The sequence below is a fragment of the Thrips palmi genome, unplaced genomic scaffold, assembly GCF_012932325.1.
Source record: "Thrips palmi isolate BJ-2018 unplaced genomic scaffold, TpBJ-2018v1 HiC_scaffold_18, whole genome shotgun sequence".
NCBI classification, from domain to species: Eukaryota; Metazoa; Arthropoda; class Insecta; order Thysanoptera; family Thripidae; genus Thrips; species Thrips palmi.
This window is the reverse complement of record NW_023144627.1, coordinates 13,775,138-13,791,406: the sequence shown is the minus strand read 5'-3', so window position 1 is coordinate 13,791,406 and position 16,269 is coordinate 13,775,138. Positions and strand designations below refer to the sequence as shown.

Here is a 16,269-nt window from a genome sequence, read left to right as displayed (position 1 = left end):
ACTCCTCGCTGACTCTTGTAAATGAGCTGCTTTTCCAAGGCCTTGACGGTGTCCTCTCTGTGATTCCAGGACCCTATGGCGAGCGCCGACATCAACGACAGCGACGCGGACCCCACCCCGCGCGACAACGGCGACAACAAGCACGGCACGCGGTGCGCCGGCGAGGTGGCGGCGCAGGCCTTCAACACGTTCTGCGGCGTCGGGGTGGCGTACCACGCCAGCATCGGAGGTGAGCGTCCTCCCTGATCGAGCTAGTTCTCACTTGCTCGACCCAGATCGGTTTCAAGGACCTCCAGATAATATTGCATCGTCAGGCGCTACCTCTTGATTCTTTTCTGCCGAAGACGGTTACCTTTATCAGCCTAGGCTGACAAGTAAACTTACTGACATGGCATTTTTTTCGTCCCAAGCCGCTTTCGTGGCAAGTATTTTGCAGCCACCGTGTCTGGATCTCGAGTATGATGGCTCACCTTGACTAATACCCGACCTCCTGGCTTACCGTTGGCTTTGGCCTCGCCTTTGGCTTCGCCTTTGGCTTCGCCTTTGGCTCGACGGCATCGACTTTACATCACTGTCGGCCCCCTTTGTGTTCGGCCTCGCTCATCCTTTCTGGACAAAAAGCTCCAGCCGCCACGGCCATGAAGGCCATGAAGGTGACTTATTGCCCTGCCTGTTGCCGCGCCCATGGCAGCCGCGGCGGCTCGCGGCACAACACAATGAGAGTGACGGAGACAGAGACCGCCAGATGGATGGACGGACACTTGCAGCGCGCAGCCAGCGCAGCGGATTTCGGCTGGAGCCGAATGGCGGTTCGGGGACGGCCGAAGTGCTTCGAACGACAGCCGAACTGGAAGCAGCCGGGTGGTTTTATTGCCGCTGCTTTGGCTGTTCCTTTATATTTCGGGGCTGTTGTTGCTTTTCATTCAACGTGCTCACCTGTTGCGGCGGACCAAGTACCCACTCGCCCCAGATGACGCCAATCTTCGGCTGCTGTGCCTCGTGCCTACCTGGACCGGGAGGGTTGAGTGGCTGGATTTCGTTCTCGGGATTCCCTGCTGTGCGCGCTATAAACCATGCCCACTGGTCTGTTGCTCTTCTTTTAGCTCAGACGAGGCCTGGTGCGAAAGCAAATGACTACCCTTCCGCCACCACGCGTCGACGTGTCCAGGCCGTTGCCTTCGCTTCAGAGGCGCGGCTTGAAGCGTGCACGACTGACTCCGTGTGTTTTGCCCACATGCCCACCGCGCGCAGGCGAGGTGAGGAGGGTCACCCAGCAAAGCCAAACTAATTAAGTTTCGGCTCAGGCCTCAGGTCTCGGGGCCGGTGCTGTACACACAGCATTCACGCGCCCGGCTCGGACGAGCAAACACTGATTCGCGTTTGGGAGGCTCGGGCCCCGAAGTTTTGTTTTTGAATCGGGAGGCTCGATGTTGCAAATGAGGTTCGCCTCAATTAGAGGTCTGAAGGGCGAGGCGAGGCGAGCCGGGGCGCGATGGCTGTTTGATGAGGCGCATGCGAGGAAGGAACCTTCAGCCTCGGCCTCCGCCGGAGCCAAACACATTTGCGGAGACTCGAGGGGAAAGTAGCGAGATTAACCGACAGCGCCTCTGCGTAAATTTGCTTCCGGGGCCTTGAGGGAATCAGTGGTTGGGCGAGGACCGCCAGAAATTTCGTTCCTGTACAGCAGCCGTGTGTAGGTCGTCAGCAGCGGCTCAGATGAAAAAAAAACTGTTGTCTCTTTATGACAATGTCAACGTCGTTTAAGAGTACATTTTTCGTCGTTCAAGAAAAAAAATATTCATGAGGATTTTGTCCAGGAGATACGAATGATTTTACAGTGTAAGCAACGCCCGTAGGAGTGGCTGGGACCAGCAAGGTGCGTTGAGCCAGCCTATAATTAAAATATCTGAAGCCTCTTTTTGTAGGAAACCTTTTTAGTTTTTGGTCCGCTTACGTCGAAACAACGTTTGAAGGCGGTGAATGCCTTCATTACGGGCTGCACTTGGATACTTCTCGCCGGCCAAATTGAGCTGCTACCGGTTGGCCCGCCCCCTTTTCTGGCCTTTAGGAGGGAAACCGCTGGACTGCCGGCCATTCATGGCGAAAATTAGAAACTCGGAGCGACAAACGGTGGGCCAGACAAAAAGGGAATGATATTGATTGAAGGGGCTGCTGTGAAAGCTCTTAGCAAATTGCGGATTAGGCGCTCGGCCCCCTTCCCCAGGCCGCGTTAATAAACAATTTGGCGTCCCGAAAGGAACCGCCCTCCGGAGAAGTGGCATGTCATGACAAAGCTCTCAAGGTTGCACGCTTGGCTCTAAAATCTAATTCAGAACTGAGATTGTTGCGAAGGCGACCCTCTTGTCTCTGGCATCTGGTCACATTTTTTGCATTCTTCTTCCAGCCCTCTTGTCGTAGCCTTGAGGTTACATGAGGTATAACCCGTTTTATAAAAAGTCAGCGAGTGCTTATTTCAGCGGTGGAACAAAACTGTTGACATCATAATTAAATTTTTAAGTAAAGTGGAAGGGAAAAAGTGACAAGGGACTGGACTGGGCTAGTTGCCGTGGTGTGCTGCTGGAGGGCTGCTAGAGGGCTGCTGGAGGGCTGCTGGAATCCTGGAAAGGGGATCAGGGGCGTGAGGGATGGTGGACATACATAACTCCGCAAACGGCGAATTCCGCGAGGAGGCCGTGTTCTATAATAACCGAAAGGACCGACGCGCCGACGAGACGGCAATGGGAAAAAGGGGAGGGGGATGAAATAAAAAAGGAAATGCTGGCAAAATCGCAGCTAGTATTTTTCCGCGAGACATTGGCGGGGAGTCAGAGCAGCAGTCTGGCGAACGTGACTCAGAGTGGATTTTTGGAATCATCCACCTAAAGGGGCACTCTTAATTTTCATTTTCATCACCTTTCTACGCCGCATTGTTTGGATCACGCACCTCAGTTTGAGACAAGGCGAAGTGGTCTCAATGCAGGCATGGTTTTAGATTCTCGCTGTCCTGAGTAGCGAACGCTTCGTGGGAGCAGGAAAGATGAATGGGAGCAAGAACGGCAGGAGAAAAGGGACAGGGTGGGCGGAGCGAATCAGTCGTTTGCCAATGGAACCTACGGTGTCTTTCCTGTCGCGATGGTATTATACGGCGTGTGTGTGTGTGTGTGTGTGTGTGTGTGTGTGTGTGTGTGTGCGTGCGTGTGCGTGTGACGCAGATCCCATTCCTTCTGTGGGCAGTAAGTGTACCCCCGGCAACCATTCTCAGAAGCAATAGGTCACGCAATCAGCGAAGCCATTAATATAGAAAGAGTCAGCCGATCGGGTGCAGGGGGGCAGGTTGAGCCGCGAAGGATGGGGGACCACCTCGCACGGCAAGTGAATCACATCAGATAAATTTAAAAATAATGACAAAATAAGAAAAATACAGCGAGAAGTCGTTGTAAATGCATTCAAATGAGGAAGGTCCTCGTCCGATTGCAGAAGCTAATTGGAAGCCGGGTTCGGTGAATCCGGATGTCCAGATTGGTCAGCGAACCGTGTGGCGCTGCGACCACGCGCTGCCGGAGAGAATCAAAGGTGACTTTTGTCCCTCGGAGCGCGCACGGCAATAAGCGTGCCATTTTGTTGATGTTTTTCATTTTTTTTCTTTTTTCGTCCGAGGGATGCAGAGCCCTTGCCTTCCAGCGTAGCCGCAGTCCCGCGCTCATCAGTCGCTCTACGTTCGGCGGGGCGAGACGGGGCTGCGACGCAACGAGAGTTGCTGCAGGATGAATACGTAAATTAGCGCGGAAGGCAAGTTGGGCCACCAGGATGTCTCCGTGTGTTCCCGGCCGCTTTGCGGTGGCGTGGCCCGGCACAGCGCTGCCACTGTTCTTCGCAAGGAATTTGCCGCCAGTTGGCCTCGCTGTCGGGACCAGTGTTGCCACACTAGTAGGCGAAACTTACCGAACCCTTTCCACACTAGTGCATTGTGGGAATTTTTAATCTCGAAGGTGGCAATGGGCAATCCTGCCACTTTGCGAACAGTTCTTGGCGGTGGCCGCTTTGTACCAAGAACGCGTTGTGCCTCTCCTGGTCGTCCACTCCACTGTGCCCGCCGGGTTGTTTGCGCAGTGGGTGCGTTCGTAACTGATGTTGTGTGTCTGTTCCCGGTGCAGTGGCGCGGACTGCGCGCACCCAAAACAACGAGTGCTTGTAAACCTAATCCGAAATGTTTTCTCTCTCACAGGCGTGCGCATGCTGGACGGCACGGTGAACGACGCGGTGGAGGCGGCGGCCCTGAGCGTCAACCCGTCGCACATCGACGTGTACTCGGCGTCCTGGGGCCCCGAGGACGACGGCAAGACGGTGGACGGCCCGGGCCCGCTCGCCAAGCGCGCCTTCCTGCAGGGCGTCTCCGCGGTGAGCTTCCCATGTTTACCTCAACTTAGGATCGTCGTCTGCAGTAACGCGTGCCGGGCTTCTTGTACTTCTGCATATTTTTACGGTGTGGATTCAAAGTGGCGGAAGTGAGTTTCGTCGTGGGACCTGAGAGTCCTGGGCGTCCCCCCTCCCCCCGCCCTGGTGGCGCGGCAGGTATCGCCTTCACGGTGAGGACCTCCCAGTGGCAGCGGCTCTCCGGGGGGCGGGACGGATGGCGCGAGTCATTGTGACAAATAACTTTCCGGTTTGAAGCCTTATTTCCTTCTTGTCTTCCCGCGGCGCCACGCCACCTTCCCGAACTGTCTTGGGGAGGCCTCCCCGCCCGCCACCGCGACGCACGTCCCGGGGGAACTCAAGTCCGGGACGTCGGGGGAGGAGGGGGAGGGCCGCGGAGTGGGTCGGCAGCGCTTGCTTTTCCGTCGGTGCCACCTAATTTTCCGACAGCCCTTTTCCTCCTCCCTCCGCGGTTTGATTTTATTCCCGCTTCTGCCCTCATTCCAGCACGGAGGCGTGGCGTGGCGTGCCTGGCACGCGTGGCAGCAGCTTTGGCACTGCCTCCGCTGCTTCGCCCCGTGCTCCGTAATCTATGGAACGTCACAAGGAGGGCTTCAGCCTGGGGGGGCTTCCCCGAGAGCTTCGTCACCACCGCGACGCCGCTCAACCCCTCCAGCGCGGCCGGGTTTTTGTTTTTATTTTGAGGGTTTTGTTTCGTCATGCCGTTTGCGGTGAGTGGAATACATTCACCGGTCGCGGTTTGTCTGCGTCTTGCAGCATGCTTCTAGCCGCCATGCAAACAAAAGAAAAACCAGATTTGAAAATTTCCTCACCCACGGCGGGCCCGTGGCGTTTGGCGTGTCGGGCAGCCTGGCAGCAGCTTTCTTTTGGTTTCCGCTGCTTCGCCGGGGGCTACCGAACCCCCTAGGAACGGCACCTTCGGGGCTTCAGCCTCGGCTTCCCGCAGAGCTTTAAACACCGGGCGACGTCCGCCCCAACCCCTTTCCAGCCCCGGGCCGGCTATGTTTTTTATTTTGGGGTTTTGTTTTCATGCCGTTTCCCGGTGAGGGACCAAACCATTCACAAGTCGCGGTTTGTCTGCGTCTTGAGCATGCCTGATAGCGCCATCAGAAAAAGAAAAAACCAACTTGAAAGTATTTGTCACCCACGGCTGGATGATAGCCGATGTTGGGAATTGAAGATGGGCCAGTACCTGGAAAGCAAGAAACCAGAATGAATTCTCTTGGATGATGCCGCTTTTCCTAGGAGGGCAACTGGATAATGCCCTTGTGCTACCCGCGCTTCCTCGAATCGCCCCCTGTTCGGGGGCTCCCACCTAAAGCACCTCCCCGTCTGCACGGCCGACGCTTCCCAGAATACCTGTCCGTCTGTCCGTCCGTCCGCCTGGCCGTGTGCCAATCCGGCTGCCTGTCCCGTCCGAGTTAGGAAACGGAAACTTTGTAACCTCGTTGGGCGCGCACTGCTCGCACTGCTTGGGCTGCGTCCGGACCCCCGGACGGGCGCCGCGTCACACCTGCCCGCCGACGAGCAGACGAGAGGGACTCGGGACGGAGGGAGAGAGATGCAGAGGCGGGAGGAAAACAGGGCGACGGCAGCGAAAGGAGACAGAATAAGGGACGCAGTGTGGAAAGGGAGCGGAGGGGGGGATAGTGCCGGTGGCCCCGTGATTAATAATTGTTTTCGGCCCGTCCCACAGTCCGGTTGGCTGGTGTTCTACATGCACATCGCCACGGAATGGAATCATAGCTAATTGTGTTTGCAAGCGATTCGACGCAGCCGGCCGAGCATAGGCCGAGCGCAGGCCGAGCGCAGGCCGAGGGCCGACCCGGCGGCCGGAGGGCGTGGCCCGTGGCGGGTCGGGCCGGAACTCGGAAACGGAGCGCTGTTTCTCTGTCCGATCGGATAAATTGGAATAATTATTGCCGGGCATGAATAATTTTGTTTCTGCTTTACGGTCGTGACAAATGATAAGCTCCGCGACCCGCGGTGCAATAATAACCGGTCGCTGTGCGTTTTGTTTTGCGTGCCGCTCTGAAACCCTTTTTGTGTTTTTCTTTCTGTTCGCAGGGTCGCAAAGGCAAGGGGTCCATCTTCGTGTGGGCTTCCGGCAACGGCGGACGCCACACCGACTCCTGCAACTGCGACGGCTACACCAACTCCATCTTCACGCTCAGCATTTCCAGCGCCACGCAGGGCGGGTGAGTGTCTCTCCTCTCTCTTGCTCTCTCTCTCTCTCCCTCCCCCTCAGGCAGCGCCCCCACTTCATCCACGCCCAGTTGATTTGGTGCATGCAGTCCGCCTCGCCTTTGTGATGACGTCATTTGCGTGCAAGGCCTCACGGCCCCACGGCCCCACGGCCTCCACGGCGTCCTCCAAGACGTCGTGCCCTCCCCTCCGTCATGCAGATGCCTCTTCTCCCCGCCGCTCCCGACGATGACACCGCGTTTTTGCATCCGACGAGACGCGAAAAAAGAAAGGACAAAGGCAATGCAACGCGAAACCGGGGACCTCGAAAGTGACCGTACTTGAACCCGCGCCTGTCATTAGACAACTGAAGTGGCACAAATGACAGGGCCGCTGTCTTCGGGTTTCATTTCGAAAAGCGAGCGAACGCGCGTGGATTGGAAGCGCTCTTTCGTCTCACTCCATCTTCCCTCCGGCACGGCGACGCTTGTAGGTGTGTCTCGTGTCACGGTGCAAAACAGCAATTATGCTAAGCGATTTTCCAAAAAAAAAAAAAAAACGGCTGAAAAAAAAGCATCTTGATTCATGTCGGAATCAACAAATTAACGTGGCGGGAATTTTTCTCCCCTCCGTTCCCAACATTTTTGCGCAGTGGACGGGAAGGGGAGAAGACGAGAGGCTGGCAGAGGCGTCTGGGTAGGCGGGCAACCTGACGCCTCCGTCCTTAAAGGTAGAACGAAAACGAGCGAGAGAGACAAAGACGGGCCGGCGGACGGGCGGACGGAGAAATAAGAGAGAGAGGGCAAATGGAGCGCGAGCCGTGGCACGGCTAAAGGGCAAGCACGACGCGGCGGAAAGATTCCGGGGGAGGGGTGGGGGTAAGGCGGCGGGAAGGTCACGTAATGAGTGACGAAATAAAAAGGCGCCAGGCTGGCCGGCCTGCTGGCACCCCACTGCCAGCCTGCTGGATAATGAGGCCTCTAAAGTCACTCGCGCCAGGTTGGCAGCGCGGCCAGGCCGGCCAGGTGACACCGAAAGCAATCAGAGCCAAGCCGTATTATTGTTGTCTCGCGTGGCTGTTTCCACGAGGGCCTACTTCAAGGCAGAAAGAAAAAAGGGTGGGGTTCGTGGGCTTGGGGTTAGTGGTATTGTTGAGAGTGCTGGGGTTGGTATGTTTAGTGGGTTTGGTAGGGTTGGTGGGGTTCGTAGGGTTGGTGGGGTTGATGGGATTAGTAGGGTTGGTAGGGTTGGTAGGGTTGGTAGGGATGGTAGGGTTGGTATGGTTGGTAGGGTTGGTAGGGATGGTAGGGTTGGTAGGGCTGGTAGGGTTGGTAGGGTTGGTAGGGTTGGTAGGGTTGATAGGGTTGGTAGGGTTGGTGGGATTGGTGGGGAAGTGGGGTTCCTGAGGTTGGTTGGGTTGTTGGCAGGGCTGGCCCCGGCAGGATGAGCAGTGAATGGAACAAATGCCCGCCTCGGCCGCTGCGCTGCCGCGCAACAACCTTTCTTCCCCTGCTTCGATTGTCTCGCAGGATAGCGCTGATGGATCGACCCCCGGCACTGTATGTCGGCATCATAACAAAGTGGCCAGAGATAGCCGGCCGAGTTGCCCCGTTCCCTGCAGCTGCCGTGGTGCTCGTCTTGCAGGGATTGCCTACCTGACCCCATCGTTCGCCGCAGCTGTTGCCGCGCTGGACTTGCCCGCCAGATTGCCTACCTTGGAGGCGCCGCGCAACGAGCTCGCTCGCCGCCCTCAGCCTTTTTTTGCTTCCACGCCCCTTCGTGGCGCGGGGCCCTCGCGTGACCGGCCGTCGGATTGCTGCGGCCGCGATGACGACATGACGAGGTGGGAAGGGGAGGGGGAGGGGCGCAGCGATCGGACGCCCAAACGGTCCAGCTGCTGGACAAGTAGGCCGAAATTCACAGGATCCGCTAGCCTTCCGGAAACCCAACCTAACTGCTAGGCAAAAAAAAATCGAAGCTCTTTTTGACTTTTTCCAGTACTTGGACACTGGAAGAAAATTTAAGACTGAGCCATGGCCACTATTTCAACGATATCTCAGAACGGCCCCAAAACGTACTGCACTTGCAGTGTGGGACGAGCGTTTCGCGTGACTCAAGCACCGCCTTCCTGTGATTCCCTTTTTCCCGTTCGGCACGGGGCGGGGCGGGGCGGGCTGATTTCTCCGTGGCGCACATTTTGCGCCGTCATCCCAGATGGATTCCCTCGTCTGCTCGATGATACAGTACACCGTCGTTTGGGATGCTCACTACAGCGGCGCGGCGCAAACTCCCTCCGAGGCCCCCGGGGGGCGCGCCGCGCGGGGCTGGAGAGGAGGGGGATATCGGTGACCCGATCTAAATTCACCGCCGGGCCCCTCTCTTTCGACGCTTGCCTTCCCCTCGTCATTCTTGTTCAGGTTCTCTCGCTTGTCTTCGCCGCCTTCTCCGCCGTTTTCGTCTCGGACTTGTCCTCAGCGCCTGTCATCGAGAGGGTAGGCAAGCCCGCCGTGCTGCGGCGGTCAAGTGTTGCCTACCTGGCAGGCGCCAAGGCACTGACCATCCGCGACCATTACTGGTCGGTCCCATTGGCCGTATCCGGTGTCACCATCGGGCGGTCACCATGGCAACGCCCAGTCACGTGATAGGTAACCGCGGCACGTTACCGCCACACTCCGTATCGTAGATGGCCGACGCGGACGTGGCCACTTCCAGTGCAGGGAACGTGCCCATGCAGCCCAAAGTTTTCCAGGAGAAATGTGGCCAACTCGGTTCTGTTGTTGTTGCAGGTACAAGCCGTGGTACTTGGAGGAGTGCTCGTCGACGCTCGCCACCACCTACAGCTCCGGCACGCCCGGCAGGGACAAGAGCGTCGCCACCGTGGACATGGACGGCCAGTTGCGGCCCGACCATCTGTGCACCAGCGAGCACACGGGTGAGTCGCGGGTTCGATTCCCGGTGCAGAACCCTGTTTTTTTTCTGGAGACTGACGGACTTGTTCGACAGGCACCTCGGCGTCCGCGCCGCTCGCGGCGGGCATCTGCGCGCTGGCCCTGGAGGCGAACCCCTCGCTGGGCTGGCGGGACATGCAGCACCTCGTGGTGCGGACTTCGCGCGCCGCGCCCCTGGAGCGCGAGGACGGATGGGTGCTCAACGGGGCCAAGCGGAAGGGTGAGTCCTGCCAAGTCGGCGCGGCGCACATTTCCAGGTGTTTGCGTTCGCTCGCAGTGCGCTGGCTCTATTGGGGGACTAGTCGGGCGACGGGTAAGCCGACTGGCTTTCCAGGGCCGACACGACCAACCTAACCTGTAATCCTTGACCTCGTTGATGTTAACTCGCCCCACCAATCCCCCCGGAGCCCGGCATCCTTGGCTCCGGCGGGTGGGGCAGGCGGGGCCGTCTGGCCTGGACATTGGCGGGGGCATTACTTTGCCAATCTGTCACATCATGTTTCAATAGACGACGCTGGGGGTGGGTCGACAAAAGAATGTCCCCCACCCCCGGCGCCGCCCGCGCCAATCCGCCGGACCCCTGCCGTGCGGGGGCACACCGCTGGAAGGAAAAGAGAAAATTTCCAAGCTCGCGTTTTCTTTGTCACGCAGAGTCCACTCTCATTGCGTCCTGACAATCCCCTCTGCATTCGCTCGCTTTTGTTGTGTTTGCGGTCCAATCTTCGCAACTCTGCGGACGCTTGCGCGCATTATTAGACGACCCGAATGCACAGAAAATTGTTCGACAGAGTGCGTGTGAGGCAATCCGCTCACTTGAAATTCAATCACTTTGGCGCCATTATTTCGCGACCGCATGGATACAGTCACTCGGATTGGCATACAAATTTATAGTCGGATCGGCAAAAGCGGGGAAACTTGTCAGTGGATGGGGCGGGCTGGCTCGGCAGTCGGCCTAAGCGGACCGCGCAGCAGAACGAGTTCGATATAGTGTCTGATGAGGTGAGCCTTCGCTTAACCAAGCTGGACATTTGCATTTCTGCCCGCGGCTATCTTCGTCTCTCTTGCACTGAAAGGGCTTCCGGCGTGGGCGCGAGAGAGACAGTGACGGCGTGGGTTGTCCGTTCGTTCGCGCCGAACAGACCCGAAAGAACGCTGCGGCGTTCCCTTGTTCTCCAAGTCGTGTCTGCGACATTCCGGGCCGACGGCCTGACGGCCCCTGCACTGTACTGCACTGTGGCGGCGAGGCGAGGGTGGCGCGCCCCGCGGCGCTCGCGGCAACTCGCGATTTGTTTCGTAAGCCCGAGCCCGGCCGGGCGGCTCCGGGGAATGTTCCCAAGTGTTTGCGAATCCGGCAGCGATTAGCGACGCGGGAAAAACCGGAAAAGCGGAGGGGGCAAAGTCAATTTCGTTGATGGTCGGAGGATAATAGCTGAAAGGGGAAAGAGAGAGACGGAGAGAGGGGGAAGAGAGTGCGCGGCCCCGGACCCCTATCCGATCCGAGTCCGGGCGTCCGGTTTCCGCGGCTCTTTTCAAGGCCGTGTCCCCTGTCATAGTGGGTGATCGGACAGGCGGACAGACAGGCAGACAGACAGACAGTCGGTCCGGCTGGACAACCCGCTGGAGCATTGTGGTCTGGGACTGCGCGATGTAGGGCGGAGGATCGCAGCTTCACTCAGCAGGCCTCGCCGTGGCCGCCCCCCTCGCCGCGCCCCCTTCACACCTCAGCCCCCTCCCTTTCGCCCTGCGAGTTCCCGACTCAGCTGTTCTCAACACTGTGCTGGCACTGGCTCGCCCCGCCCGGGCCGCGCGTCCGGGTCGTGCTCGAAGGCGGCCCGCTCGCTCGGCCCTGCGAGCTTCCTGGGACACATGTCCGAGGTGGCTGAGCGGGCCGGCGGGCTGAGCGGGCGGTTTTCATGTTTGATCTAGCGGTCATCCAAACATGGCAGGGACTTGGGCGGCGTCCCGGAGCGCGCTCAGCACCCCGTCGAACACAGCGCTAGGCACGGTGTGGAGTCCCAGTGAAGGCGTACTCCGGAACTGCGTATACACTGTCTGGGATAGGTTCTCCTCCACAGTGTACGCAGCGCCCACCCCCCGGGGGCCACCGCCAGCCACCGCCAGCCACCGCCAAGCACCTTCATCTCCGAGGCTGACGGCCGAGTGCGACACTACAGAGGCGACCGCAGGGCGAACCGGGACGAGGACAGTGTGCGTGCGAGGACACGAATTTATTCGGGGTCGTTAGGCAGGTAGACCTCTCTTTCTGTGCGGGTCCTGGGTGGGGTGGCTCGCCGCAGGTGGGCCCCGGCCACCCCGGCCACCCCTGGACACCCCTGGGCGGGTCGTGGCCGGGCCGAGGCCGAGCCGACCGCGGACGGGGGCCTCGGAAGTGCGCACAGAAGGGCGCTTATTCGCACACTCGGCATGTGGAGAGGAACCGCTTAATCTGCTTCACGTCACAGCCCGCACCGAGGCCCGCACACCGGCCACTGCATACCCGCACCGCCCGCCAGGACACTGTGGAAACATCTCTCTCTCTCTCTCTCTCTCTCTCTCTCTCTCTCTCTCTCTCTCTCTCTCTCTCTCTCTCTCACTCGTTCCAGGGCCCCGGCACACGCCTCCTGGAATGAAAATGGAGTCGACGAGGCCAAATTCATTCCCTCTCACTCGCGGGCTTTCGCGCGCCAGCATTCCATGACCCGGCAGCCAGCTCTTTCACCATCCCTTCACATGCGTTGCTTTAAATCAATCGCTATTGCCCCCCCTTTGTGTTTCAATTACATCAGCGCCATTCGGATTCGCGCCGTGTGCGAACGGTCTGTGTTTGTGTGTGTGTGTGTGAGGGGGGGGTTGTGTTTCTGGTGAACACAGTGCATGGGTGTATGTGCGTGAGAGGCAGTGAACGCATGCAGGGTGTACTACTTGAATGCATATGTATGGGTGTGTGTGTTTGTGTAAGTGTGTGAGAGAGAGACGTGGATTTCTGCAAGGCAGCCTCCTCTGTGTGTGCGACCGCCACTATTGTGTTACTTAGCGCAACCACATAAAAATCGATTCGAGTTTAAATGAACCCATTCTCTTTCCGGGCTCGTGCTGGCCTGGCCCGGCCGCCACCGCCAGAAGTCGTTGCGCCCCTCCGCCCCTCTCTCTCTCTCTCTCTCTCTCTCTCTCTCTCTCTCTCTCTCTCTCTCCGCCAACGCGTGCTGCTTATCTCGGCCCCAGCCGACAGGACGTGCCTTGCTTGCCCACTAACCAGGCAAGCAGTTCATTTTTGCAAGGAAAGACCCCGAAAGACCGCCTTGGCTCCCCCTCCCCTCCGGTGGTAGTTAGGCCCCCGAGGGTGCGGCCGGGCCCGGGCCACGCCTTGACATAACACTTGAATTGATCCACTTGGATGGCTGCTTGGCGCGCGTCGGGACTGCCCGTTAAGTGAAAGGACACCTGTGCGACTCGGCTCGTTCCACTGGAAGTGGCAGCCAGGCTGCGCGCTGCGCCGTCAAGCAGGGCGCGCTGTCCGCCACGCGGGCCCGCCGCCTCGCCCGATATGGCGGACCTGTCAAAGACGCGGTCCCCGGAGCACTGCACAGTGGGCCAGAAGACCGGTTGAGGGTCTAAATCCCAAACCGGTTTTGAGCTTCAGAGTCACCCAATCCGAGCTTGTGGCCCCTCCAATGGATTGCTCTCCGAACGAGGAATCCATTGGTGGGGTCACACGTTCGGTTCGAGCCCTGTTTATAGTGACTCTGGAGCTCAAAACGCTTCTGGAACTTTGGTCGCCTCCACAGGTCTTCTGGCCCACTGTGCAGCGTGGCTGGGTGAGACACTCGGTTTGCGAGGGGTACGCGACTCAAAACATTCCTTGATGCCTGGAAAACGTTTTAAAGCCGAACAGTAACAAAAAATTTTATGGCAGTCCCGGCAACTGCACCTCGCGAAAATCGTGGAAATAAAAATCCCTTGGGAAATCTGCCGAAGCAAGCGGAGAGGGGCAGACCCTGCAGATTCCTCTGCGCGGGGCGCGGCTCGGCATCTCGTCGACTTGTCGCCAGCAATGGGGCCACGCCCCGCCGTGCCACACATTGTGCGACGGACCTCATGTCTAATGCATCGCGGCATCTGCAACGCCATGCAACGCTATGCAACGCCATGCAACGCCATGCAACGCCACGCAGCACTGCCAACCCGACGGGCCAACGGGGCCAGGGATGCATAACGGGAATTCGTCGCCCCGCACCTGCAGACTGATGCCGAGAGTCGCTCTGTCCCTCTCGCACCCATACGGGACGCCCCATGAGTGCGAGAGAGACAGAGCGACGGCTCTCGGCATCCGTCCGCTGGGTCCGATTTCCCGTTCGAATTTTTGGAATGGCTTGTGCTTGATCGTGGAAACACTTGTCGTCTGTTCTCTCTGAAGTGCCGCTCACTCATTGATTCTGGGAACTGTTCCAACCACTACTTCATGCAGTCGATAGGTCACCTCTGGCCAGTCGGGTCGAAAAGTTCGTGACATTATTAGTTGATGCTGTTTGTCCCTTGCAATTCGCCGGTCACGGTTTCCGGGAATCGGCGGCCGAAACCTCAACTTCTCCGTTCTGGCTGCTGGCGCTGCCCAAAATCGATCTGGAAATGCGCGGGCTGTACCAGTGTACCGCCACGGTCGGCGAAATTGGCAAGGAGGCGGTGGTGGCGTCGGGTATGGTCAGGCTGAGTTGGGTTTGCATGTGTTTGGGTGGCTCCCTCCAGTGTACCGCAAGTCTGCCTCCAGTCCCGCCCGCTCCATGGGACCCCTGCACCCGCTCCGCTCTCGCAGCGTCTCGCAGTGGGGGAGGGTCGGGATTGCTTGACAGGCTGGGCTCGGTATCGCTGCCTTGTCCGTACCTTTGTCACGCCGCGATGTCTCTCCGTTCGATTTAACAAGCCTGAATGAGAGCGGGACGATGTCGGACGATGTCGGCAGCGCGATAAGCGGTATCGGGCCGATCTGCCTTACGGTGCAGGCGACGCCGGCAGCATGCCGTACTCGGCTTTCTGCTCGCTGTCGATCGCACTGCCTGCTGCTGGCACACTGCACACCACGGCGAGCCGCGGGCCGAATCGACCCGACAGTGTCTCCTTTCACGCTGATTCAGTTCGCTTTTTGTAGTTGCTTCAAAGAGCGGCTGGACTTTTTGCACGCCTTGTACTGATGTTTTCGTCTCAACATGAAAGACGAGTTACGACCGGGGATCTGAACCTCCCTCCTTCCACGTCGTGGGAAGGACTTCGGGAGGAGGCCAGTCTTCGAAGCCTCGCGGTTGACATTAATGGAAATCCCTTTCGACGAGTTGAGAGTTTTGTGGCTTCCCGATGTCTCCGCGGAGTTGGCCGATTTATTTCGTCTAGACAAGCCCTAATTAGATGCTGCTTAATAATCATGAGACTTGTAAAGCGAGCCGTACGATTTGCATGTTTGGCGCGAAGGAAGATATAAAGAAGGAGGCTCAGGTTAATTGCGGCAGGCAGGCCTTTTGGGCCGAACAGAAAGAAAGAGAGAGAGAGAGAGAGAGAGAGAGAGAGAGAGAGAGAGAGGAGGTAGCGGTGGGGCGCCTGCCAGGTAGGCAACCATCGGGCGTCGCATCTCGGCGGGCTTGCCTACCCTCTCCATGGCAGGCGCTGAGGCCTTTTTTTAAAAAATAATAGTCAAAAACTTTGACCAAAATTTTTTTTGAGTAAAGCACTAAATGATTTAAAAAAATAACATCCCACGAAATGAATTTAAGGCTTTGTTTTTTCTTGTTTGCCTCGCGGAAAGCCCGCCACAGATGCGTTGGTGACGAGTGAAAATCACGAGAGGGACAAATGCGGGGCACGGCGTTGTAATCCCGGCGGCCTGTACCGCGCTCGGCGAGGCTCGGCGCCGCGCCCAGCCCAACCGATGGAGTTTATATGGAAATGGATGCATTCGGCTTGTCCGGTGCGGCGGCGTGTACGGGATCGCCGAACATGCGGGGTTTAAATATCCACAGTTGTTGCCTGAATTAGTGAGCGGGGTGCGGCGGGGCGGGGTTGGGCGGAGCGGGGCGGCACGCTGTGGTCATGGAGTTGGCGGTCCAGGCTGCGGCCAAGTTGCACCGAGTTAAAAGTTGTTGTGTTGGTACGCGCCGGGCGCGCGACTTGCGTGGCTAACTGACTTCCTCACAGTGGCTGGGTTCATCCCGACGCTGCCTATAGGCTCGCGGCGCTCCGTGGGACTCTGTGGCACTCCATGCGTCCCGCTCGAGGTCACCTCGACCGCCATTCTGAACGCCAAGCGGTGACCCTGCAAGGCTCTCCGCCGTCCCTCCCCGGCGACCCAGGCGCGCCCGGGCCCTGGGCCCTGCTCCCCGGCCCCTCCCTGTCCTTCATTACCAACTTATTCGGCCCGCAGGTTGACCTGCCATTTGTTATGCTAATTGATCCACCTGTCTCCCTGAGCCACCGGCCCGCTCCGTCCACGGCGAGGGGCTGGGCGATGTGGGTGCGGAGCGCGGAGCGGATCCGCAGGGCCGCGCCGAGGCCACTGAGCGTCTGGAGGCTGGGGTCCGTTCAGGCGGGGGAGTGAGCCTGCTGGGCCAGGATGCTCGGTGGTAGTGTTGTTACCGTCCAGGTGCGGGTAGCGAGCGCCCCCGCGGCACCGACGATCAGCCCCTACACCATGCCACGCGTGGCGCGACTTGCGGAAAAG

The 16,269-nt window shown here is 58.7% G+C and overlaps 1 protein-coding gene across 1 annotated transcript in view; it reads left to right on the top strand.

Annotated features, from left to right (window-relative positions):
- Positions 1 to 16,269, top strand: part of LOC117644727 (furin-like protease 2) — a 102,145-nt gene that overhangs the window by 45,889 nt on the left and 39,987 nt on the right. The window contains exons 6-10 of the mRNA XM_034384341.1: positions 70 to 229; positions 4,226 to 4,398; positions 6,502 to 6,632; positions 9,405 to 9,550; positions 9,622 to 9,786. Of these exons, the coding sequence (XP_034240232.1) occupies positions 70 to 229; positions 4,226 to 4,398; positions 6,502 to 6,632; positions 9,405 to 9,550; positions 9,622 to 9,786 (775 nt within the window). The remainder of the gene's footprint in view (positions 1 to 69; positions 230 to 4,225; positions 4,399 to 6,501; positions 6,633 to 9,404; positions 9,551 to 9,621; positions 9,787 to 16,269) is intronic.